Raw genomic sequence first — 24486 nt, forward strand, 5'->3', positions numbered from 1 at the left:
AAAAAATATAATATAAAATATATAATATAGTTAAGCATGAATCGGATCGGGTCGTTAACAGATCGGATTTGACCATATCCATATCCATTCTTTATCGGACCGGATTATTATTGGATCGGATTATTAGCAGATCAGATTATTTAATAAGGATCCATATCCATTTATTTAACCACGGATCGGATCAGATCGGATATCCGATCCATTTACAGGCCTAATAGGAGATAATCGATCAACTCACAAATCCAAAAAAACCCTCTGAAAACGAATAAGAACAAAAATCGAAAGTTTCGATAATATAGATCTAAGATAACTTTGCCTAAAGAGTTAGTTTTATTGAGAAAATAAAAACAAGTAATTAAACGGAAGGATTTGGGGTTTTTCACCGGAAAACCGATGGAAGACCCGTCGGAATAATGAGAAAAGAGAGAGACGGCTAGAGAGAAGAGTATTTTCGAAGTAAATCTCTCTTAAGAAAAATTTAAAATAAAAAATTCTTGTACGGTTTATGCTTAAACAAACACGTTCAGTTTTCTCACTCAAAATCTCTCAATAAATAAAATAAAGAATAAAATCCCTTACCTAGCTTCCCGCCCGTACCGGATGGCAAGTTTGAAACATTCCGAATCCTCACTAAAACTCACACACCAAAATCTCACTTTCTGTTGGGTTTCTAAAAGCTCATGATCGATTTTTATCGCCAACAAAAATATTCCTACTTTTTTTAAAAGATGGAAGAATATATGGAGGAGTTTTTGAGGAAAAACTTCGATGTAGAGCACAAGAATCCGTCGGAAGAGGCTTTACAAAGATGGAGAAGTGCGGTTTGGCTGGTCAAGAATCCTCGCCGGAGATTTCGTATGGTCGCCGATCTCGCTAAGCGTGCCGAGGCCGGCCGGAAGCGTCAGAGTGTACAGGTAATTAATATGGAGCATATGTGTTCATCAACATGTTTATAGAGGTTCAAATTTGATCATCAAACTTTGCTTATTTTTTGTGCAACAATTGTTTTTTTTCCCCATATACCAAATGAATCATAGTCCCGTAAAAATTATAAGGGAGAGTGGGAGACTCCCTTCGTTCGGTGAATCATATAAGTTTGGAGGAGAGACTTTATATTTATTATTATAGAATATTATGATTATAATTCTTTTTTCGACTAAAAATATAATATTAATTTTTTTTTTAGAAATAAAATTTAAAAATAAAATTAGATTATATTTTATAAATGCTTAAAGAAATAGTAAAAAAATTATATATTATTATTACTAAATATTACTCTTGCCATCTCTTTTATTTATATACGTGTTTTTTTCACAGTTCAACACGTAATTTATTGCTCTTATGAAATAATATTATGATTTATAAATTTTTATTCAGAAAAATAATTTTAAAAAAATTATAAATTATATTTTACTCCCTCCGTCCCAGCCAATTCTTTACGTTTGGTTTGGGCACGGAGGTTAAGAAATATGTATAAAGTAGTAGAAAAGAGGAAGAAAAGTGGGTGAGTGGTGGGACCCGTCAATTTTTAATGAATAAAAGAGAAATAGTGGAGTAAAAGTGGTGTGAAAAGGGAGTAAAAGTAGTGTGAAAAGGGAGGAAAAGTTGGGAAATGGTGGGACCCATTGACTATTTTTGGTAAGTTTTGGAATGTAAAGAATTGGATGGGACATCCCAAAAAGGAAACTGTAAAGAACTTGGTGGGACGGAGGGAGTATATTTTATACAAATATTAAAGTGTGCGTTGTGATATATGCAATTCCAAAGGGTGGGGACGGAAGGAGTAGTAAAGAACTCGACTAATTTTCACCGATTTAAATCCCAAAGATATGACAATTTTAGCTGTTCTGAAGCCGTCACCAAATCGTTATCTCCGATTGTTCGCAACTTGCAAGTGGTGGCAAGAGACAAATTTTGATTGCAATTGCATGAGTAGGAGAACCTTAAAAATCTAAGCAGGGCTATGACAGAACAAGGTACGGCTGCCGGATAGTGACCCAATTGTCCAACGTCAAGTTGTTGAGACTTGACTTCTGGAAAATACATGATACACGTCATTTAGATGTTTTTATACGGACTTTCAAATGTAAATTAAAAATTAATCATCGTGAACTTCGTTATCTTTATTGATAAAAATGACGAATTTTGTACTCCCTCCATCCCAATGAATTGTATACAATTTCCTTTTTGGGATGTCCCATTAATTGTATACATTCCAAAAATAGTAAACTTTTATAATATAAAACATCATTACACCAACTACTTTCTTCCACTATCTCCATTCTATAATAATATAAACACTATTACACCCACTACTTTTCTCCACTATCTCAAATTTATTATTAAATATAAATGGGTCCCACCACTATACCCACTTTTCATCCAATTTTACTCATTTCTTACTCAATTTCTTGGTCTCCGTGTCCCAGCCATTTGTATACAAATGACTGGGACGGAGGGAGTAATAGTTTTAGTTTAAGAGAACGAGAAAGCTAGTTTGAGTAGCTTAGGTATGAGAAAATATCCTCAGATAAAAAATTCATACCATATTGATATATGTTCTTTATTAAATTTTATATAATATAGTTTTATGCAATGTGCCTCGTATATAGTCTGATTTTTCCTCCCGTCTCTAATTTACGCCATCCCTGCCGCTAATTTTTGATAAGGAAAACACATAATTAGTTTACAATATTCAACCAACCTAAAGCGGGGTATGAAAATAAGTTACACAAGTCAACATTCATGTTTCTTAATCCTATATTTACTTCTACGACACTGAAACCGCAACGAAATATGTAAATATGTCAAAGGTCTATAAATATGACCATAAATTACAATTAATTTCTCCATTGTAATTAAGAAAACTAATGCTAATAGTCAATGAAGTGAATTTTGTTTGTTTTCACTATTTTCTTTTGTTTAATGTTTATTAATCTTTTAAATAAAATTAATTACATGATCAGAGAAAGAGAGAGTACTAGAGTTAGAAATTCATGCAATATTGCAATGAATAAATCTTCTTTATTCCCAGCTTCCTACTTCTTACTTGCATGCTTTTGCTCCTGACAAAGAATGTCAGATTTATGATCACCCATTAATCAGCATCGAAAACTTGATTAGTTTTCTTGTAGCTCTGCATATAGCTTTCATGGATGTTCTTTGTCACAATGTACTAGTCAGTATTTGTTCAACTCTCCCTCCCTCCCTCCCTCCCTCCCTCCCTCCCTCTCTCTCTCTCTCTCTCTCTCTCTCCCTCCCTCCCTCCCTCCCTCCCTCTCCCTCTCCCTCTCCCTCTCTCTCTCTCTCTCTCTCTCCCTCTCCCTCTCCCTCTCCCTCCCTCCCTCTCTCTCTCTCTCTCCATCTCCCTCCCTCTCTCTCGCTCTCTCTCTCTCTACCTCCCTCCCTCCCTCCCTATCTCTCTCATGCTGTTTATTAGTAAATGTCTTGTACAAATATTCATGCTGAAAACATTTCTTGTTCTCAGGAAAAAGTCAGAATAGCTCTGTATGTACAAAAGGCAGCATTACAATTCATTGACGGTATGTTGAATACTAAAATTCCTGCACATAATCATACTCATTCAGATAAAATACCTGCACATAATCTTCTTATTTAAATTCTCCTTGTTAACTGCAGCTGTAAGCGTTAAACCGGATTACAAGCCCTCTGATGAAGTCAGAAAAGCTGGATTTGATATTGATCCAGAAGAGCTAGAACGCATAAACCAGTCTCACGATATCAAAAATTTGGATACACATCAAGGCATAAAGGGATTTGCATCAAAACTGAAAGTGTCTCTCAACGAAGGAGTAGTTTCAAGCAATGTACCAAAAAGACAAGAAATTTATGGATATAATCGCGTTAAAGAGAAGCCCATGAAACCATTTTGGATGTTTGTATGGGAAGCACTTCAAGATATGACTCTTATAATTCTTATGGTATGTGCTGTGATCTCTGTTGGTGTTGGTATTGCTACGGAAGGGTGGCCTCAAGGTATGTATGATGGAGTTGGAATTATACTTTGTATACTCTTGGTTGTAATGGTTACTGCAACCAGTGATTACAAACAGTCATTACAATTCAAGGACTTAGACAGGGAAAAAAAGAATATTATGATTCAGGTGACGAGGGATTCAAGCAGACAAAAGGTGTCAATTTATGATCTAGTAGTTGGAGATATTGTGCATTTGTCTATTGGAGATCAAGTTCCTGCAGACGGGCTTTTTATATCTGGTTATAGTCTTACAATTGATGAATCGAGTTTATCAGGGGAGAGTGAGCCTGTTCATGTGGACGAGAAAAAGCCTTTTCTTTTGTCAGGGACTAAAGTACAAGATGGTTCTGGGAAAATGCTGGTGACAGCGGTTGGTATGAGAACTGAGTGGGGAAGATTGATGGTGACTTTAAGTGATGGCGGAGACGATGAGACTCCTCTGCAAGTGAAACTCAATGGTGTTGCCACCATTATTGGGAAAATTGGGCTGGCTTTTGCTGTTCTGACATTTTTGGTCATGACCACAAGATTTATTGTCGTCAAGGCGCTTGATAATGAGATATCCAGATGGTCTGTGTCTGATGCTTTGACTCTGTTGAATTTCTTTGCAATCGCGGTGACAATACTTGTAGTAGCAGTTCCAGAAGGTTTACCACTAGCAGTGACACTAAGTTTGGCCTTTGCAATGCAGAAGTTGATGAATGACAAGGCGCTGGTTAGGCATCTTTCTGCGTGTGAGACAATGGGTTCTGCTAGCTGCATTTGTACCGATAAAACTGGAACCTTGACTACGAACCATATGGAGGTTACAAAAATTTGGATATGCAATGAAGCTAAGGGGATAGGTGGTGGAGACAATACTGGAAGTGCATTGAAGAATTCGATATCTGAGAACTTATTAAGTACCCTTCTGCATTCTATATTTCACAATACTAATTCAGAGGTTGTGAAAGATAAAAATGGTAAGATAAATATCATGGGGTCTCCAACAGAATCAGCTCTGTTAGAATTTGCATTGCTTTTTCGAGGTGATTATATGTCACAGTGCCAAAAGCTCAATATTGTGAAAGTTGAGCCTTTCAATTCTGTCAAGAAAAAGATGTCAGTGGTTGTTGCTCTTCCAGGCGGTGGGCATAGAGCATTTTGTAAAGGGGCATCAGAAATAATTCTGGGAATGTGTGATAAAATTGTTAACAAAGATGGTGAATCGGAGCATTTATCTGAAGAACAGCGTAAGAACATAACAGATGTGATCAACGGTTTTGCTTCTGAGGCTCTCAGAACTCTTTGTTTGGCTTTCCAGGACATGAGAACTTCAAGGTCTAATGAGGATCATATTCCAGAAAGTAACTATACACTTATTGCAGTAGTTGGAATTAAAGATCCGGTTCGCCCAGGGGTAAGGGAAGCTGTAAGAACTTGCTTACGTGCTGGAATCAAGGTTCGGATGGTAACTGGTGATAATATTCATACTGCTAAGGCCATTGCTAGAGAATGCGGTATTTTGACAGATGATGGTGTGGCTATTGAAGGACCAAACTTTCGGGATAAAAGTGTCCAGGAGTTGGAGGACATTATACCTAAACTACAGGTTCAGAAACAAGTTAGAATTCAATGATCAACTCTTTTTACCTTGTCAATAACAAAATTTTGCTGCAAATATAGGTAATGGCGCGATCATTGCCACTGGACAAACACAAGTTAGTGAAATTGTTGAGAAATGAATTCCAGGAAGTTGTGGCAGTGACTGGTGATGGCACGAACGATGCTCCTGCTTTACACGAGGCGGATATTGGATTGGCTATGGGCATTGCAGGAACAGAGGTTTGTCCTTCTCAAAAGATCAAGTGACTTCCAGTATGTTTATCTGAATCAGCATCGTTTCAATGCTTTACTGCTTATAAACAGGTGGCAAAAGAAAATTCCGATATAGTGGTCATGGATGATAATTTCAAGACTATAGTGACAGTGGCCAAATGGGGCAGATCAGTTTACATCAACATTCAGAAATTTGTACAGTTCCAGTTAACTGTCAATGTTGTCGCCCTCATGACCAATTTTGTTTCAGCTTGTGTATCAGGTTCCGTTCTCTAAGCTCCAACTTTTTTCAACTCTAAATGTCTTCTAGTAGTCCAACAGATGTCCAACTAATCATAATCGATATGATCCATGTTCAGGATCAGCTCCTCTCACGGCTGTGCAGTTACTTTGGGTAAACATGATTATGGACACTCTTGGTGCCTTAGCACTTGCCACAGAACCTCCAACTGACGAGCTGATGCAGAGGCCCCCTGTTAGCAGGAATACGAACTTCATAACTCACATTATGTGGAGGAACATCATTGGCCAAAGCATTTACCAGCTTATTGTTCTTGGCATTCTTCAGTTTAGCGGGAAGAACCTCTTTCACCTCCATGGCTCTGATTCTGTCTCTGTTCTCAACACACTGATATTCAACACTTTCGTGTTTTGCCAGGTACATCTCATATAGCTCATTGACCTATTTAATTGTACACTAGGGAGCGTAAATTCTCAGTTGGTAAAAGTTTTAATTAAGAGCAAAATACGGCTAAATAATTGCAATCTCACACTCAATATTTCACGCAATTTGCTAGGTTTTTAATGAAATCAACAGCAGGGACATGGAGAAGATAAATATATTTCGAGGGATGTTTGACAGTTGGGTGTTCATGATGGTAATGGTGTCCACAGTGACATTTCAAGTAATCATCGTGGAATTCTTAGGCACATTTGCAGAAACTGTGGCACTGAGTAAAGAATTATGGATAGCCAGTGTCGCGATGGGAGCAATAAGCTTACCTATCGGAGCTCTTCTCAAATTAATCCCTGTTTCATCCCACAAGCATCCCCAGCAACATGATGGCTATGAACAACTGCCAAGCGGTCCTGATCTTGCATGAAATACAGAAATTGCTAATAACCTCAAACATTTTTGCAGGCATTTCATTTACAAGAATGATATATATGCTGAAAGTTTCAACAATTTCACAAAATTTATTCAGCGCAGCTACACTAGAGACTTATATAGGATTTCCCTACGATTTCATCATGGATGATTCATTATTTCAGTAGCTAACTTCGAATATCAAGCAAGGGCTAGTCAGGCATTCTATGTTCTTATTCAATTTACCTCTAGTATTCGACTGAAATGACTGGCTGTCTCTGAACAAGCGATCAAACTTGAACAAACACGTACTAAAAAGAACAAATAAAATTAATTCACAAATTTATGAATATTGCAAAATTTTCAAAGATTCTTTCTTTCCGGAGGAGCTGACAAAATAGATAAAACATCTGCATTGAGGTGCAAAAAGTGAAGGCAAGGCCTCTGCTTCTGATTTTGTGATCTGTTTCATATGAATACTCAATAAAAACTGATGCAAAGTATTAGACAGAGACCTGTTAACCAGAAACTGAGGATAGAGCTTGGAAACTTTGTCAGCAGAATGGTGTGGTACTGATATATGGCATTGGTGCAAAGGTATCTACCAGCGGCATGAGTTTCGGAGAGTTGTAATTGTCTCCTTGCAACATCTCTAACATGAACAGCCCCCAATCAGTGATATTACTGAGTATCTCTCATGCGTTAATGTTATAAATGCTTTACAGGTCTTGTAATCTTTGAGTTCTTTGTTCTTGTATTTATTTTAAAATTTTAAAACAAGTTACATCGTTTATGTAAATTTTTTTTAAATCTAGACACATATTTTAAAAATTATTCTAAATTTTTTTGCATCGTTGTGTGTGTTCTGAGGGGTCACAAGGGGTAAAGTAGCTGTAGAAACTATATACACACTGTTACCACTCAAACACTGTTACCACTCAAACAGTTAAAATTAACAGCATATTTCGACGGAATAATGACTAGGGGTTACAACTTGCACGAGAATGGTAAGTATATGGTGCATATTGACACGTTTTAAAGTTCAGGTACTAAACTACGTTTGGAGCAAACCTAGGGATTACAAAGTGTAATTAACTCTATTTTATTATTATACTAATAATTTTTATATCCTCTAAAATACCATAAAATTTATCCAAACATTCAAGTTAAAATTTACTTTCAATTATAAAAACTTCTCACTTATAAGTAATAAGCACTTTTTTAAGTTAAGTCAAACGACCCTTAATCGTATCAGAATCTGATCCTGAACCTCCCTCTTTCATAAAAACAACACTGTTCGTTGACATAGTTCAGATGTGCAGATAGATTAATAACAGGGAAATGAAGGAGAAACGATATCTGAACACAATTTACGAATAATTGTATATAATACGAAAATTTAGGCTAGATACATTGTCCTCAAAATCTCCATGGAACACAGGGAGAAATGACTAAATGCGGCTCTAGTTATACAAAGAACAAGTGGTCATTTAATTAAAAACCCTTTTGGTACACCTTAAAATTCAGCTATTCCATCGCCTGCCATATTGCAAGTGCCCGGCAGATAAGGAAACTATCACTGTGAGGATCTAGTTAGACTTGGGATCCGAAGGTTTTTTTACAAATAGCTTGCTTATATCTTCTGTAACAACGTTGCTCCTGCCAAAAAACAAAATTTAAAAATTTAAAAGTAAAACCAACTTAAGCTAAGCAAAAGCTGAAATAGTAAATAACAAAAAAAGAGTCAATTCTCGATGGCATAAATTTTTAGTGCCATTTTAACTACGCAGAAGCGGTTATACCATATGCTTCTGGAAGCATCACAAGGGGATACTTTCCTCTATATTTCTGAAGTTTAATTCATCGAACTTAACTTTCCTCCAGGATTTACTGTTTACTACAAAACTTACTTTGTTCCTCTTATACAATTGCATGCAGAAATGAAAGAGTCAGAACTAGTGTTATCTGAGGCAAAAGGCAAATGCCATCTATCAATTAATCGAGAGGCAGGAGAGGCGGTCGCCTAGTTGACTATGCACATTTAGGGTTACAACTTACACCATATAATATACATATATTATGTAAGAAATATGTAACATGTAACAAGATATCTACCACAAAAAGCATCTGACATGGCAACAGTACGATAGGATTGAGAAAAATGATGGCAAGACATTTCAATATTTCATGCCTAGAAAAAAAAAAATCAACAAAAGAAAAGAACTATAAAAAAGTATGAAATCGAAAAAGAATGAAAAAGAAACGAGGAGAAACAAAAGCAGCGAGTCTTAATTCTTGAGTTTTCCCCAACAGATAGATGTAGCTTCACTTGATATGCATTACTCTAGAATTTTATGTTTTTGCCATCATATTCTACCTATTTTTAGAGATGGACAAAACAAAATTTCTTTAAGAAACTCGTGATGTCAGGGCAATCGCCCCTTTTAGGTAGCCTCTCCTCAAGACTAATTGGGCCTTTGACAACACTAGTAAGAACTATAAATAATCTGATGACCGCAGGAATAATTCAAATTTCTAATCATCTACACCAGCAGCACATTTAGCACATCACATAATTGAAGTACTACTTAAACATGATACAATGTGATACCAAATTATATTTTGAGGGCAGAACATTAACATTATAAACATCAATATCTCTTACCTCCCACCAAGTTGAGGTGGACGTAAAAGACCACTAGCCGTATCTGGACGATTCCTTGAATGGATCAAATTTCCTTTCGGAACTTTACTAAGACGGTCCGTGGAAGATAAGTTCGACTCTCGCTTGCGTGCTGCATTTTCAGCCCTAGCTGCTTCAACTTTAGAAGAGTGGTCACTATTCATTCTGCCGGGTAATGTGAGAGGGGAATTCAAGACAAGTGAAGCACTAGGTAGTTTCGGTAAAGAACTTCCTCCTTGTCCAGAAGAAGTTTCTGCTTGCTGACTTACTGAGGGACCCGTTCTTCTGCAGATATAAATGGAGAATTAACACAAAAGAATGTTCTACAACAATGTGTCGGCTAAGGTCACTAGTACACATAGACGGGCAGTGAAGAAAATGCTAAAAAGCACATCAACCACACGCATCAAGTAGCCATATGAACATCACTATAAAAACAATATTTATTAGTATCAAGTTCTTCATGAAATACTGAAAAACAAGCGATCCAAAGTGACTGAAATACAAAATCAGAACTCTAGACAAAACGCAAACAAACTTGAGCTAATTTGATCAGACTCAGCTTAACCTTTATTATTAACAACCTATATGAGAGCTAAGAAAGTTTATTTAGTTAGTGAATACTAAGGCTTAAGCTTGCACTTATCTAACAAGTCCCAAAGCGACTCGGCTCCCCTCATATACAAACAAACATAGTGCCCAAAGCTTCTTTTGCTGGCTTCTCGCTTTCAATCAGAGTCATCAATCAACTTATTTTTATCATTTGTGTAAAAAAGTTATAAGCCACTCTTGTAAGCCAAATTGTGAGAAAATTAAAAAAATATAACTTCTTTTAGAGTTCGAAACTTTGACTTCACAAAATGTAAAGAACACTTGAATGGTAATTTATAATAAACTTTTATTATATTAATAATTTTTATATCCGATAAGTTGTAAATAATTTTTTTTTAATCCAAACACATAATTAAACTTACGAGTAACTTCACACTGATTTTTTTTTAGACTAACTCAAACGATCCAATGAATAATTTGTTCACTTAGAAACGTAATCTAGTTAATAAAAGGCTTAAATCTCAAACTGCTCACTGAAGTGAAGGGCTGGTATCAAATTAGTCATCAAATTTAACAGGGTATCACTTGAATCACTAAAGTCAAAGTAAATATCAAACATGTACCTCATATATGTGCTCGAGAACTAAAAATTATATGTATGGATTTTTATACATTTTTCTTGAATGGTACCACAACCAAATGAAAAGTTATAAATTCTAGTATTTTGGATAATATAGTGAGATTTTTAAAATTTGATCTACTACATGTTTTCATTTAAATAAAAAATAACTAAAAAAATAAAATTAAATAGTAGATAAAATTTAAAAAATGTCATTGTATTATCCAAAATACTATAGTTCATAGCTTTCCGGTTGTAGTTGCATTAAAGAAAAATGTATAGAACTCTGTAGATATAATTTTTAGTTCTTAAGCACATACATGAGGTACCTGTTTGATATTTACTTTGACTTTAATGATTCAAGTGATACCCCGTTAAGTTTGATGAGTAATTTGATACCAGCCCTTCACTTCAGTGAGCACTTTGAGATTTAACACGTTAATAAAACTCGAGCTTAGTTCGTTTAAGCACAATGCGGTCTCAAGTCTGATGTCTAAAATCCTAGTATAATTTCCTAAAAACATGAGCTATAATATGAACTCATTTATCAATTATCAGAGGCAGAAACAATATAAAAAACCGAAAGAAATAAAAAAACAAAACAAAAAAAATATATTAAAAAGGAATAATTAAAAGGGGGAAAAGAAAGATACTGAGTTGGAGGAGGGCGAGTTGGCTTGTTTTGAGTTGGGGGCGGATTGACTCGTTGTTTTTCTTCGTTTTCTTCATCTGAAGAAGACGCGTAATCCACCAGCGACATCTCTCTCTGCAAAATCTCCTTCGGCTCTCTAATCTGTTGTATGTGTTTCGATAAGTTTTTTAACTTCGTTAATATTTTCTCTCTTTTTAACTTTTCCCAGATGGGTCTATTACAATTTACAACCAGTGTTCTAAAAATCCCCGATTTAACCGATAAATCCCCGATTAATCCTCTGCAAGGTCGGTCACCGATCCGATTTTTGAAATCCGATTAATCCTTATATATATTTCATAATCGAAGTATATGTGATAAATTATTAAAATTAAAATACTATACTACTTTAAATATGAATAATTATGGAGTTTATGAATATAGTAAATATATTAGTTACTAAATAGCTAATATAATAATAATTAAATATTAAATAATATTTTAATATTAAAATAAACCCGATTTTAACTCCGATTAATCCTTCCGATTAATCCCCGATTTCTGATTAATCCTTGAATCGGTAGCTCAACCGATTAGGTCCGATTCCCGATTTCTGCAACACTGTTTACAACTACTAAACCTGCGAATTCTTCCTCACAGCACAAAAATTGGGAATTCGTGAATAGTATGTAGAGGATATTCTTATTTCGTGTGTATAAAAATAAATTTATATCGAAGCCATATTTCTGTTTTTACATACCGACTAACTTATAATCCGTTTATGGTAAGGTTATTTATAATATTATATTTTGATATTAAATTGATTTTATTATTAATATAAATTATAATCAAATAATTTGTTTTAAATTAAAATAAATTTAAACAATTAGTAAACGTATTTCAGCTAATATTTCAAAATATTTTAATTATAGCAAAATATCATTTGAAAATTAAAGAGGCGTGAAGGTCTAGATACTAACAGACATAACAAATTTTTTACTTTTTTAGATTTGAATTTTAGTTTGCAAAATCATTTCATTATATTTGTAAGTCATACTCATGTACACAAACACTTCAAATCCAATGATATAATTACACATTTTCCTAAATAAAATCAAATAACTAGGCTAACAATACAGTTACGGTTAGAAAAATGGAGTTATATAAAGATATAATTTATTACATTCTTGATGTTAATCCCGAATTCTAATGATTGGAAGTTGTTCCTTGATATGAGAACTTAAACTTTCATGTTTGGGTTTAATAATTTTTCTTAATGAAACCCATAGAGAAATAAAGTTGAAGTTAATAGTTTGAAAGAGCTTGAACTTGAGTAGGGGTGGCAATTTCGGGTAATGGGTCGGGTTCGTGTCGGGTTGTCTTACCTGGTCCAGTTTTTGGGTCAACCCGAACCCGAAATGGGTCTAAAATCTCAACCCGAACCCGACCTGTTCAGTACCCGATTGACCCGAAAATGACCCGTTTTGACCCGAAATTTATTAAAAAAATAATTATTTTAATTATATTTAATTATAATATATTGAAAATATATAAATAATAATTTAATAAGATTATATGTGACAAAAATATTCTTAATATTATATAAATATATCATAAATATATGTAATTTAAAATATAAATACATATAATTAATATAATATATTTATATATATATATATTTCGGGTCGGGTTCGGGTACACTGAGTCAACCCGAACCCGACCCGAGTTTTTCGGGTAAAAAATTACCTGACCCGAACCCGACCCGAAATGTAAAAACCCCGACCCTAATTCGTATTTTTTCGAGTCGGGTTCGTGTCGGGTTTCGGGTCGTGTCGGATTTTGCCACCCCTAAACTTGAGAATGAGTTATTTGACCTAGGGCTGTTTAACGAACCGAGCTGTTCGCGAACAAGCTCGAGCTCGGCTCGTTAAGAGCTCGTTCGGCTCGGCTCGTTAAGTTAACGAGCTCGAGCTCGAACACAAAAAATTGTTCGTTAAGTAAACGAGCTCGAGCCGAGCTTTTAGTATGTTCGGCTCGAGCTCGGCTCGAGCTCGGCTCGAGCTCGTTCGGCTCGAGTTCGGCTCGTTAAAGCTCGAAAAAATGTAATATTTTCGGGGTTTTTTTATAATTTATATATGTTATTGGACTCAGAATTCAACATAATATATATATATATTAGTAATGTAAACAAAATTTTAGGAAATAATAATTTTATTTGGTTTTTAACATGCAAGTAGAAGTTTGACTAGTACCGCTAACTAGTGTTTAATCCTAATTTAGTGTTTCAATATTTTAAAAAATATTTTTTACCGATCCAACTGTATGGATGTTAACATATATACATTTTAGTGATATAAACAAAGTTTCAAAAAAATTGAAATTATTAGGTTAGCTATTTTAAGAGTCAACTAGCGGTTTGTCCTTATTTTTTTTCTGGCTCGGCTCGACTCGACTCGGCTCGGCTCGGCTCGTATTTGTTCGCGAACAAGCTCGTGTTCGGCTCGTTAGTTAACGAGCCGAGCTTGAACACAATTTTTGTTCGATTAAAAAGCTCGGCTCGGCTCGGCTCGTCAGAAAAAAAATTAAAGCTCGGCTCGGTTCGGTCAAAACTCGGCTCGGCTCGGTTCGTGAACAGCTCTAATTTGACCCACATAGAAGCGAATAACGTAGGTTAGTGGCTTTAGCTTTTATGTAGTATTTCACACAAAGGTAGTGTACAACTATCAAGATGTGAAATGGTGCAAGGTGTTGCTATGTGCTTTACGCACGTACGGGCGCGCCACCGCCGCCTCGCCATGCACTGGACCGAGAATGGGTCGAAGGGCGATTTGGGCGAATGTCTCGGCGTACGCGAGGCGACCTAGCGAGGAATTTTATTCTCTTTACGTGAGTATGACAGTATGTTTCAAAGTTGCTGTCACGTGACAATTACTAGAAAGTGGAACTTGCTGTCATATGACAGGACTCAGTATGTACTGTCGGACAGATTTATTGAATCTGGACAGTAACGATTTTATATTAATGATAAGTTAGATAACAGTTACGATTTTATATTAATGATAAGTTAGACGTTATGTTGACTGTCATGATTATTATTCATACGTTTTGATTCTCTGTTAATTAAAATTCTCTGAGTGTTAATGTGCCTGGACAGCAGTCTTGTACACTGAACGCAGAAAGAAAAACACAGTTCTCTAAAAACTCACTGTCAACCCACAATATTATATAGTCAGTTTGTTTTCACCGGCTACTGAGGTACCAGTCGAAGTTGAGTTTGCTGTTGCTGCTGTGAACACCAAGCTCGGAGCTGTTTTATCTTGGAAGGAAAATTGCAAGTGTCCCAACATAGTGTAAGTGGGGGCTATTATCTCTTCAAGAACAGTCTGGACCTCTAGCAAGGCCTGACGACTCAGCTGATTTATTCTTTTGTTCTGTACATAGTGATAACTATGGTGACACGTATGTCTTCTGTTCTATCTTTGTTATTTCATTTACCAACATGCATGCTATATACGTTCGTGTTTTGTTTCGTTAATTTTAGGCTTGGCATTAGTTTGTTAAATATTTTATATAACTGCTTCCATGTTGCTGTAATAGTAATTACCTCGAACAGTAACTTTGTATAGATTAACGGTATATTTACTTGCTTAACCCTTATATATATTCGGTGCTCATTAATCTATTAAATCGTAAATTATAAATCTTGTGAGTTACGAAACGCATTATAGTGAAGAGAAAGAAATTAGAGCGGAGAAAAAAAAAGATAAGATGAGTTTTTGTAAGAATGGCTTGCATGTCCTTTTTTTGATGATTTTGCTTTCAATTTCGATACTAGGTTGGATGATGCTCTTGATGAAAATCCGTCTCCGAAAGTAAGGGAGGTCGTATATAATATTTTGTAACGATAATTAATCAGAATGAACATAAAAAAAAATATAATTCATATTATGTAATTTTTTACCGTTGCACAACATAAATAAGTCATGTCCACCTTAATTGGAATTGTGAATACCAATATGATAACATAGAAAAGAAAATTTTAATATTCATATTATGTAACTTTTTACCGTTTTCACGACCTGTAACATATTTTTGAATGTAGTCGGCCGTATATTCTCTCTTTCCACTATTTTACAGTGCTCGCTCACCCCTTCCAGCGGACGTTTAACAGATTTGGATAGTCTATGTGCCGGGGTTAATCGCCTTAGGTATGTGTAATTTAAGGGTCGCTTGTGCCGGGGTTAATCGCCTTAGGTATGTGTAATTTAAGGGTCGCTGACACCTCTTGCCCTTATCAGGTTATGAGGTATCAGGATCTGCCTCTGCTTCATGATCAGCGGCTCCAAGTTTTCGAATGATTGCGTTTTCGAATGCTTGCGTTGTGGCTAAGAAGCCTGTCGGAGCCGGGGTTTATAGAATGAAGACTCATTGTGATCGTCATTATGGAAATAATGGAAAGGGGAAGGAGTTGAGGAATGTGTTGAAAGTAGTGGAGCAACTGAAGTGCAGAAACCAGATATGAGAGCTTTTCTTGTCCGAAACAGACGAGATAATAAGAAAAAAATCGATGATATTGAAGCTATGCACCCTCCGCAGCCACCGAAGTAGAGAAGATTAAGTCAAGTTGTTGTGGGAGATGACAAATTGAATGTGGATTTTGATTCGAGAATGGATGACACGGTCAAAAGCTGCACCAGTCTTATTACCGATTCAATGAGGCTAAGCAAGAAAAGAAGATTTAATTTATTGATTTCCAGAAACTCTTGGTAGACCAACAAAGGTGCAAGTCGAAATCAAAAGGAAAGGCTATAGGGACTTGTAGAAACAAGAAGTTTCATTCACTTTTTGTTAGTGCTTAGTTTCGATGAATTAGTCTATGTACTATTTTGTTAAGTTTTTCCGCGGTGATTTGTAAAATACGATTTTTTCACCATTCTAAACCTGAAAATATATAGGTGTTTTTAGAAAATTTGCTCGGTGCCCTCCTAAGAAAATATTTCTAGATCCGCCCCTGATTGTTACTATCCTATTATGTATTGAAGTTGCTCGTGTGCTCTGTTTATGGATATACGCAATGACATGTAGTTGCTTTCTGGAATCTGAAATTATATGCAAAATTCCTAGTTGAACATTGTTGAATTCAATACTTGTATGCTACACTGTTTGCACTATGTGTAGTCTGCTTTCATTTGGTCATGCTTTAGAAAATTTTCTAGTATGTGCATCACAAATATTTGAGATTTTTTCAAAATTCCTAATTAGGGCATGGTGGAAAGTTGAGTTAGGGGTGCGTGTGCGTGTGGATGTTTCAGGTGTATTTAGTGCGGCGCTATATGTAAATTTTGATGGTGGTAGCTGCCATAATGGCATGGCTGGGTATGTAGTTTGTGTTTTGCGACTGCTTTCATGTTATCTATTTGGCCTTCTGTACTAGGATCTTATGGTTTAATAACCTTAAAAAAAATGACTTCCCATTTTTATAATCTTATTTCAACACTGTCTACATTTTGTGTTTGTATACCAGTGGATAGTTTCACCACCATCACTCACCCCTTCTCTGGTTAAATTGGATAGATGAATTGATCAGAAGGTATATATTGCAGTGTCTTAATCTATCTGTTTGGTCTGACTAAACAAGGATTGCTAGTTTTTTTTTTTTTTTTGGTAAGGTAATAAGGTTTCCTAGTTTGACCTTGGATCTGTGAACAAATATATAATATGCTACAACACTCACCAAAATAATATATTCAACCCTCAACAGTAATAAGGTTTCCTAGTTTGACCTTGGATCTGTGAACAAATATATGATATGCTACACCACTCACCAAAATAGGATATTCAACCCTCAACAGAAATGAAGTTTTCTGCAATTGGTCTGAAAAATGTTGAGCTGTCCCGAGTCCAGCACACTATATAATTTTCTATATTTCTTACACTGTTCCACAAATCTTCGCTAAGCCTGGTCATAACTTATTTCTGTTGTTATTGTACTAAGTACACATTGGAGTAAACAATTTAAGCAATCTGTCATGTATTATGTGGCAAAAATGTGACATTAGGATGCAATTCCTCAGGGATTGCCTTGCTGCGATGCTGATAAAACTACTTCTTAGTTGGATTTAATGCTACCGAAGCTAAGTTTTCAATAGTTAGACATGTATTCTTTGGAAATTTCTTTAAGTTGTTGATGTATTAACATGATGGTTCTAAGTTCTTGGATCAATATGTGAATTAAGTTAGTTCAGATTACTTGTCAGGTAAATTCACCAAAGGTGACAGGAGAGGTTTCCTGTGAATAAAAATCTAGATCGCGCCCCTGACCTTTTTATTTCTGCTTCGACTCTTTGTGAAGGAAGTAAATGAGATAGTACATTGATCCATGGATCATAAAAATTAAGAAATGCCAGTACTGGGGCATTGATAAGATTTTACAATCACCTATTTTTGGTGCTTCTGGCTAGTTGGTGTCCTTGGGGGATAATAATCCGCGCTCAATAGGTTCATCACCTCCTGTTCAGTTGTCTCCAAATCTTTGTTTTGAACCTTTTCAAAAGTTTCAGATAACAATAAGTATCAAACTTAACTGCTACAATATAAAACACTCAGCATTCTAGGCAAATTATTGTTCACGCGTGGTAAAGTTTAACCAAATTAAACCTGATTGTTTACCTGATGCTGGTGTACTACTGCAGCAGACTCTTGTGAAGCATACTTATCTGAAACAAGCAAAATCCAAATATTGATATCGCTATTTCATGTGTGTAAAGTTCATATACGTAGTACTCAGGGCATCTCCAACCATCACTCTAAACTTCATATTTCTTCCCTTTTAACTTTATAAATAGAGTAATCCATCTCCAATCATCCATTACTCTATCTTTATATATAAAGTCATGCACTATCCTACTCTATATATGAAGTTGAACTTGAAGATAAAGCACAAATTGCTTTATTTATAAAATGAAGTAATGGTTGGAGATGGAATAAAGATATAAAGTGAAAAAGGTGAAAATGAAGATGAAGTTGCTTTATTTATAAAATTATGATTGGAGATGGTCTCAGTGACTTAGTGTCCGTATTTAGGTACAAGGAAGATGAAAGCTTTACCTAAATCATCATGCGCGGAAGAGTCCCTCAAAGCATGGAAAACCAAAAGAAGACACAGTAAGAAACTTGCAAGCTTCAGAAATGCCATTTTGTACCTGAAACTACTTTCTAAATTACAGGCTTATTATCTTGGTCAACGATGAAAAGTTAAGAAAACGGAGGAGGCTTAGTGTTGCTTTTATAGGTTTCAAACTAAGTTTCGACTAGCATAATAGCTGGCTAGCTATTCGTAAACGCCCAACGTGATTACTGATTTAATTTATTAATTTTTAGGTTTATTTAACACATAATGCTTCATGGACATGCATCAAGTATTAAAGTTAATTGACCGAGAACATGTATTAGTGGCTTCAGTGTGTTTTATTACCAAGTTGCTTCTATCTTTTTGCTAAGAGTTTTTGGGGCAATTATATGAGACTTAAGCACTCCCCGCAAGAAGGAAAGAATGTTAAAAGTGAAAGTTTGTGAACATATTCTGTGTAAACCATCTACTCCCAGAAAGGATTAGAGAACATGAGACTGATTTTCCAACATCAGCTTACTGGAAACACGACGTATGTGCATAGTTTTGACATTTCGCTCTGTGCTAAAGCTAGATGTAATTTTGTTCCCATAGCTACGATGAATGAACTATGTCCAAGAATTATACATGTGTAATTTCCACAGTGTAGCTGAGATAATGACTTAATTTTTACAACAAAACAAGAAGATGTGTGTAAAAAAGCGTCTTGTAGTTGCTACGCTACACTTTTCAATCCACCTGGCCTCGCTGTTTTAGGTAAATCTGTCTTCTCTGCACCGAGGTTTTCCAGCTCCATAATAATTTACTAGCGTATCATCTTGTGGTGTGAAAATTTCTTAAACATGTTGATTTATTAACGTCATAGGTTCTTGGATTAATATGTGAACTAAGTTTGTTTAAATTTACTTGTCAGGCCTTTTCACCAGAGGTGACGTTCCTTATGAAAGAACTTTTATTTATGCTCCAACTTATTCTGAAAGAAGTATACAGAGATAGTACATTGATCCATGGATCAAAAAAATTTAAGTGCTAGTACTGGGCTGGGGCATGGATAAGACTTTACAATCACCTAATTATGGGGCTTCTGGCTACTTGCTGCCCTCGGGGGGTCATAATCTTTGTACATCAGGTTCATGACCTCCTGTTTTGTCGCCTCCAAATCTTTGTCTTGGTCCTGTTCAGAAATTTCAGATAGTAATAAGTATCAAACTTAATCGGTGCAATATGTAATACTCGTATCTAGCTGAATTTTGTTGAAATGCAATAGAGTTACCTGATGCCGGTGTCCTGCAACAGACTCTTGTGAAGCATACTTATCTGAAACAAGCAATATCCAAATATTAATATCGATATTTCATGTGTGTGCATTCATTAGTACTTAGTGACTTAGTGTCTATATTCAAGTACAAGGAAGAAGAAAGCTTTACCTAAGTCGACAAGTGCAGAAGAGTCCCTCGAAGCATGGAAAACCAAAAGAAGACACAATAGTAAACCTGCAAGCTTCACGGATGCCATTTGTTACTGAAATTGCTTTATATGAGCTGATTATCTTGTTCAACAACGAAAGGAGAAGAAAACAGAGGGTGCTTAGTGTTGCTTTTGTAGATATCAGATTAACTTTTGTACTAGCATAATAGCTGGCTAACTATTCGTAAACACACAACGTGATTACTGATTTGAATTATTAGGTTTTAGGTTTAATTAACACAAAATGCCTACTTGAACATGCATCAAATAGTTAAACTATTGATCAAGAATATGGACTAGTGGCTTCTGGTTGAGATCAGTGTGTTTTATTAATTCGTTAACTCTCAATTTCTACAACAAACACAAAAAGATGTTTGTAAGAAGAGTTAATTGCAATTGGCACCCCTTTGGTTTCGGTTTATTGCACATTGCACCTAATAGTTTTGGAAAATACACTTTGCAACCCTAGACTTTTAACCCGTAGACACTTTGCACTCTTTCCGTTAATTTCTGCCGTTACCGTTAGCTTTTGTAGGGGCATTTTGGTAAATTTAATTATATTTAATTAAAATCAGATTTTTATTTAAATTTTTTGACCATCTAAACGATATTTCTCGGAAAAACTTAAAGAACGAAAGTTGTAGAGAATAAAAAGATCTTTTTAAAACAATAAGGTTCAAAATTTAAATAATTATTTAAAAACGATTGTTCATTTTTACAAGATTGCTAATTTTTGAATTTTTTAATAATAATTATAAAAAGAATTACGAAAATTTTGAACCTTATAGTTCTAAGAAGATCCTTTTATTCTCTACAACTTTCGTTCTTTAAGTTTTTCCGAAAAATATCGTTTAGATGGTCAAAAAATTTAAATAAAGATCTAATTTTAATTAAATATAATTACATTTCCCAAAATGCCCCTGCAAAAGTTAACGGTAACGGCAAAATTTAACGGAAAGGGTGCAAAGTGTCTACGGGTTAAAAGTCTGGGGATGCAAAGTGTATTTTCCAAAACTATTAGGTGCAATGTGCAATAAACCGAAACCAAAGGGGTGCCAATTGCAATTAACTCTTGTAAGAAACCATCTTTCACTTGTTTATTGTGTTAGGTTAATCTGTCTTCTCTGCACCAAAGTTTTTGCCAGCTCCATAAGAATTACTAGTTTATCATCTGATAATTCATTGGCTTATACCCAGTCTTGTGGTGTGAAGATTGATCCTCGAACTCCAGTCATTATTGAGATATGTTATGTTCTTTATTGACAGTCCTTCAAATTTCAATATGCAATCAAATGATTTTTCTGCTGAAATGAAATATTCTTGAACCATAAAATGTTAAGAAGTTCAAGTTCAGCACTCTGATCAGTTACACCAGAACTTAAACATACTCATAGTTCGGTTTTACACATATTTACTAAGCCCAACTATTATTTCTACGTGTTGTAAATGTACTAATTACACCTTGGAGTAAAGGATTTAAGCTACTTTTTCTTGTATAATGTAGCAAAATGTAAGATAAAAATTCTGGATGTGTGAAGCAACATGTATTAAGATTTTGGACGAGTTGGTTACCTTACACATACAAGTTTAGTTGGACACTGACTCACTGCAGACTTCTTAATTTAATTGTGCTTTGATCAGTATATGTAGATTCATTTAGTTTAAGTTTATTTTTTAAGTCTATTTACTAAAGGTAATTAAAAAAATTCCTGTTAAAGAGCACATTCAGATTTGATGCTCAGAAGGTTTGTGAAGAAGTCATCAGAGACAGTACATTGAGTCATAGATCATAAAACATTCAGCCAGTTTCACTGGTGTTCCCAAGGCAAACTTTAGAACTAAGTATGCATATTTGACTGAGAATGGATCAGACTCTATAATCACTTATTTGCTAGGCTTCTGTCTTTAAGTTGGTGTCTTTGGCCCCCAATCTTTCGTCATTAAGTTCTTCACGTCCGTTTCAGCTGCCTCCGAATCTTTGTCCTGGCCCTGTTCATAAATTCATACACTAGTAAGCATCAGCACTTCATTGGTGCAATATATAAGCACTCGTAATCAGACTGGAAATTTTATTTTGCTCAAATTAATCTGGGGAAAAGAACAAGTCTAGGTTTCCAACACTTGGCACTAGTATAATAAGGCTGACTCATTTCTGAATGTACAACATGATTGCTGCTGAACTATTGTCTTTTACGTGTACTTATCACAGAATAATGTATGATGAACACGCTAAATGAATGTTTATTGCGCAAGAACGTGCACTATCCGCTCAAGATTGGTGTGTGTTATATCCAAGTTGATTCTATCTTCTAGCTGAGCTGATCTATTCCATGGTCTTCTTTTTATATAAAATTTGCTCGCTCTAATGGATCTTGATGTGAATTTACCTCCAAAACTATGTCGGATCTTACCATTTGATTTTATTATTCAATGAGATGGCAGATACTGAGAATGTAGGAGTCCACCTATCCTTCAGGTCAAGCAGTTCCAAATTTGGTTGCAAGTACAAGAACCAAGAATAAGGAATTTGATTGTCAAAGCAAGAGGTCTAGATTTCATACTGAAGTAGATCAGTTGTTTTAGAAACGAATGAGTAAAATAAGAAACTAGTGAAACAATGCTAGTGTGTGAGTTCAAACTAAATTAATGGCTCATTCAATATTCGATAAAGTTTTTCTACGGTTTTTTTGAAAATCAAGGCACAAATTTAAGCATTTAGGGAATTACATCACCAGAATGTAAAGGAAAAACACATAAAAATTGTCAACCAAATCGTAATATGAACCAGGAAGGAGAGAACAATTCACAACATGTTCATTTGATGCTAGAATGCTTGGAATTTCTCTAAGATAGAGGCCCTTGAAGGCATGGAGATCTCTGTGAATAGCGATGGCTAGGTCTGTTGAACATGCTTATAGTTGTCACATCACTGTTATACCAGAACTTAAAAATACTTATAGTTCTTGCACAATTTTACACCTTGGAGTAAAGGATTCAAGGCTATTTTTTGTTGTATTATGGGGAAAAATGTAAGATAAAAAATTCTGGATGTATCAAGCAACTTGTGTTAAGATTTGGATGAGTTGATTACGTGACACATACAAGTTTAGTTGGGGACTACTGCAGACTTCTTAGAGGTGCTGATCAATTAAAAATTAAATTTAATTGTTCTTTGATCAGTACATGCAAGTTAAGTTAGTTTAAGTTTATTTGCCAAGTCCATTTACTAAAGTTAATTAAAAAAAGATTCCTGTAAAAGAACACATTCAGATGTGGCCATTATTTATTTTTGATGCTCAGAATATAACAGAGACAGTACATTGATTCACAGATCATGAAACATTAAGAAAGATTCACTAGTGTTACTGAGGCAAATTTTAGAGCTAAATATGCAAACTCTACTGAGAATGGATCAGACTTTATAATCACTTATATGTTAGGCTTCTGTCTTTAAGTTGGCGTCTTTGGCCCCCAATCTATTTTCATTAGGTTCTTCACGCCCCCTTCAGCTGCCTCCATATCTTTGTTTCGGTCCTGTTCCTGTTCAAATATTCAGGTTCAAATAATTATCAGTACTTCATTACTGCAATATATAAACACTCAGAATTCTAGCTAAATTTTTCTTAAAACCAAGTTTTAAACCTGAGTGTTCACGTGATGCTGGTGTCCTGCAGCAGGAGCTTTTGAAGCATGATGATCTGAAACAAGCAATATCCAAATATTGTTCTTAATTTTATGCAGTGTTCACCTTCTCAATATTATCAGCTTCAAGAATTATTGTCATGTGAGAAGAATTTTAGTTGTACAAAATGTTCCTTTTCAAAAAATCAGAAGGACAATTTTTTACAAAGACAAATGTTCTCAAGCTAACATTGTTTTTACATGAGGGCAATCCACAAATAATTTAGCCATGGTTCTCAGATAAACAATTGGAAATATGGAAAAACTCATCTAGCTTGAACTATATACTATGTTTTCCTCATTGTGGCGTGTGTGTTTAAATACAACGAAGAAAGCTTTACTGTCTTACCCAGATCAACATGTGCAGAAGAGTCCCTCAAAGCATGGAAGACTAAAAGAAGGCACAACAGTAAACTTGCGAGCTTGACAAATGCCATTTCTAAAATATTTATCTTGTTCAATGAAAAGTTAAAAAATCAGGGAATGCTTAGTGTTGGTTTTATAGGCTTCAGATTAACACTTGAAACTAGTATAATAAGGCTGACTCATTTCTGATTGTACAACATGATTGCTGCACTATATTATTGTCTTTTATGTGTATTTACACAGAATAATGTATGATGAACATGCATTAATGGTAATGTTTATTGCACAAGAACGTGCACTATCTGGTCGAGATTAGTTTGTGTTATTACCAAGTTGCTTCTATCTTTGAACTGAGCTGAACTATTTAAGGTTTACTTTATATATAGAAGTTGATCTCTCCAATGGATCTTGATGTCAATTCACCTCCAAAACTATGTTGGATCTTACCATTGGATT

General features: G+C 35.1%; 2 protein-coding genes across 4 annotated transcripts; one reads left to right on the forward strand and one right to left on the reverse strand.

Annotated features, from left to right (window-relative positions):
* Window positions 1-544: 544 nt before the first annotated feature.
* LOC108227285 (calcium-transporting ATPase 4, plasma membrane-type) lies at window positions 545-7125 on the forward strand. 3 transcript variants are annotated; one of them, XM_017402348.2, is made up of 7 exons: window positions 545-914; window positions 3488-3542; window positions 3640-5588; window positions 5663-5821; window positions 5906-6077; window positions 6175-6473; window positions 6613-7125. In XM_017402348.2, exons 1-7 carry the CDS (start codon window positions 729-731, stop codon window positions 6916-6918), a joined length of 3126 nt encoding a protein of 1041 aa, XP_017257837.1. In that variant the 5' UTR covers window positions 545-728; the 3' UTR covers window positions 6919-7125. The 3 variants fall into 3 exon arrangements, with proteins under 3 accessions (XP_017257837.1, XP_017257838.1, XP_017257839.1); XM_017402349.2 differs by lacking the exon at window positions 545-914 and adding an exon at window positions 3050-3178; XM_017402350.2 differs by lacking the exon at window positions 545-914 and adding an exon at window positions 3050-3172.
* Window positions 7126-8262: 1137 nt separating this feature from the next.
* LOC108225163 (uncharacterized) lies at window positions 8263-11607 on the reverse strand. Its single transcript, XM_017399981.2, has 3 exons — window positions 11410-11607; window positions 9568-9870; window positions 8263-8561 (listed from the first exon to the last, which is right to left on the reverse strand). The coding sequence occupies exons 1-3, from the start codon at window positions 11514-11516 to the stop codon at window positions 8492-8494; spliced, it is 480 nt and encodes a 159-aa protein (XP_017255470.1). The 5' UTR covers window positions 11517-11607; the 3' UTR covers window positions 8263-8491.
* Window positions 11608-24486: the final 12879 nt, after the last annotated feature.

Source organism: Daucus carota, chromosome 6 (assembly GCF_001625215.2).
Source record: "Daucus carota subsp. sativus chromosome 6, DH1 v3.0, whole genome shotgun sequence".
NCBI classification, from domain to species: Eukaryota; Viridiplantae; Streptophyta; class Magnoliopsida; order Apiales; family Apiaceae; genus Daucus; species Daucus carota.

Coding starts and splice junctions, on each gene's coding strand:
- LOC108227285 (XM_017402348.2), top strand. CDS start 729: ATGGAAGAATATATGGAGGAGTTTTTGAGGAAAAACTTCGATGTAGAG. Junction 915..3,487: donor GGAAGCGTCAGAGTGTACAG/GTAATTAATATG, acceptor TCTTGTTCTCAG/GAAAAAGTCAGAATAGCTCT. Junction 6,474..6,612: donor ACACTTTCGTGTTTTGCCAG/GTACATCTCATA, acceptor GCAATTTGCTAG/GTTTTTAATGAAATCAACAG.
- LOC108225163 (XM_017399981.2), bottom strand. CDS start 11,516: ATGTCGCTGGTGGATTACGCGTCTTCTTCAGATGAAGAAAACGAAGAA. Junction 9,871..11,409: donor ACTCGCCCTCCTCCAACTCA/GTATCTTTCTTT, acceptor TTATATCTGCAG/AAGAACGGGTCCCTCAGTAA. Junction 8,562..9,567: donor CCACCTCAACTTGGTGGGAG/GTAAGAGATATT, acceptor GTTTTTTGGCAG/GAGCAACGTTGTTACAGAAG.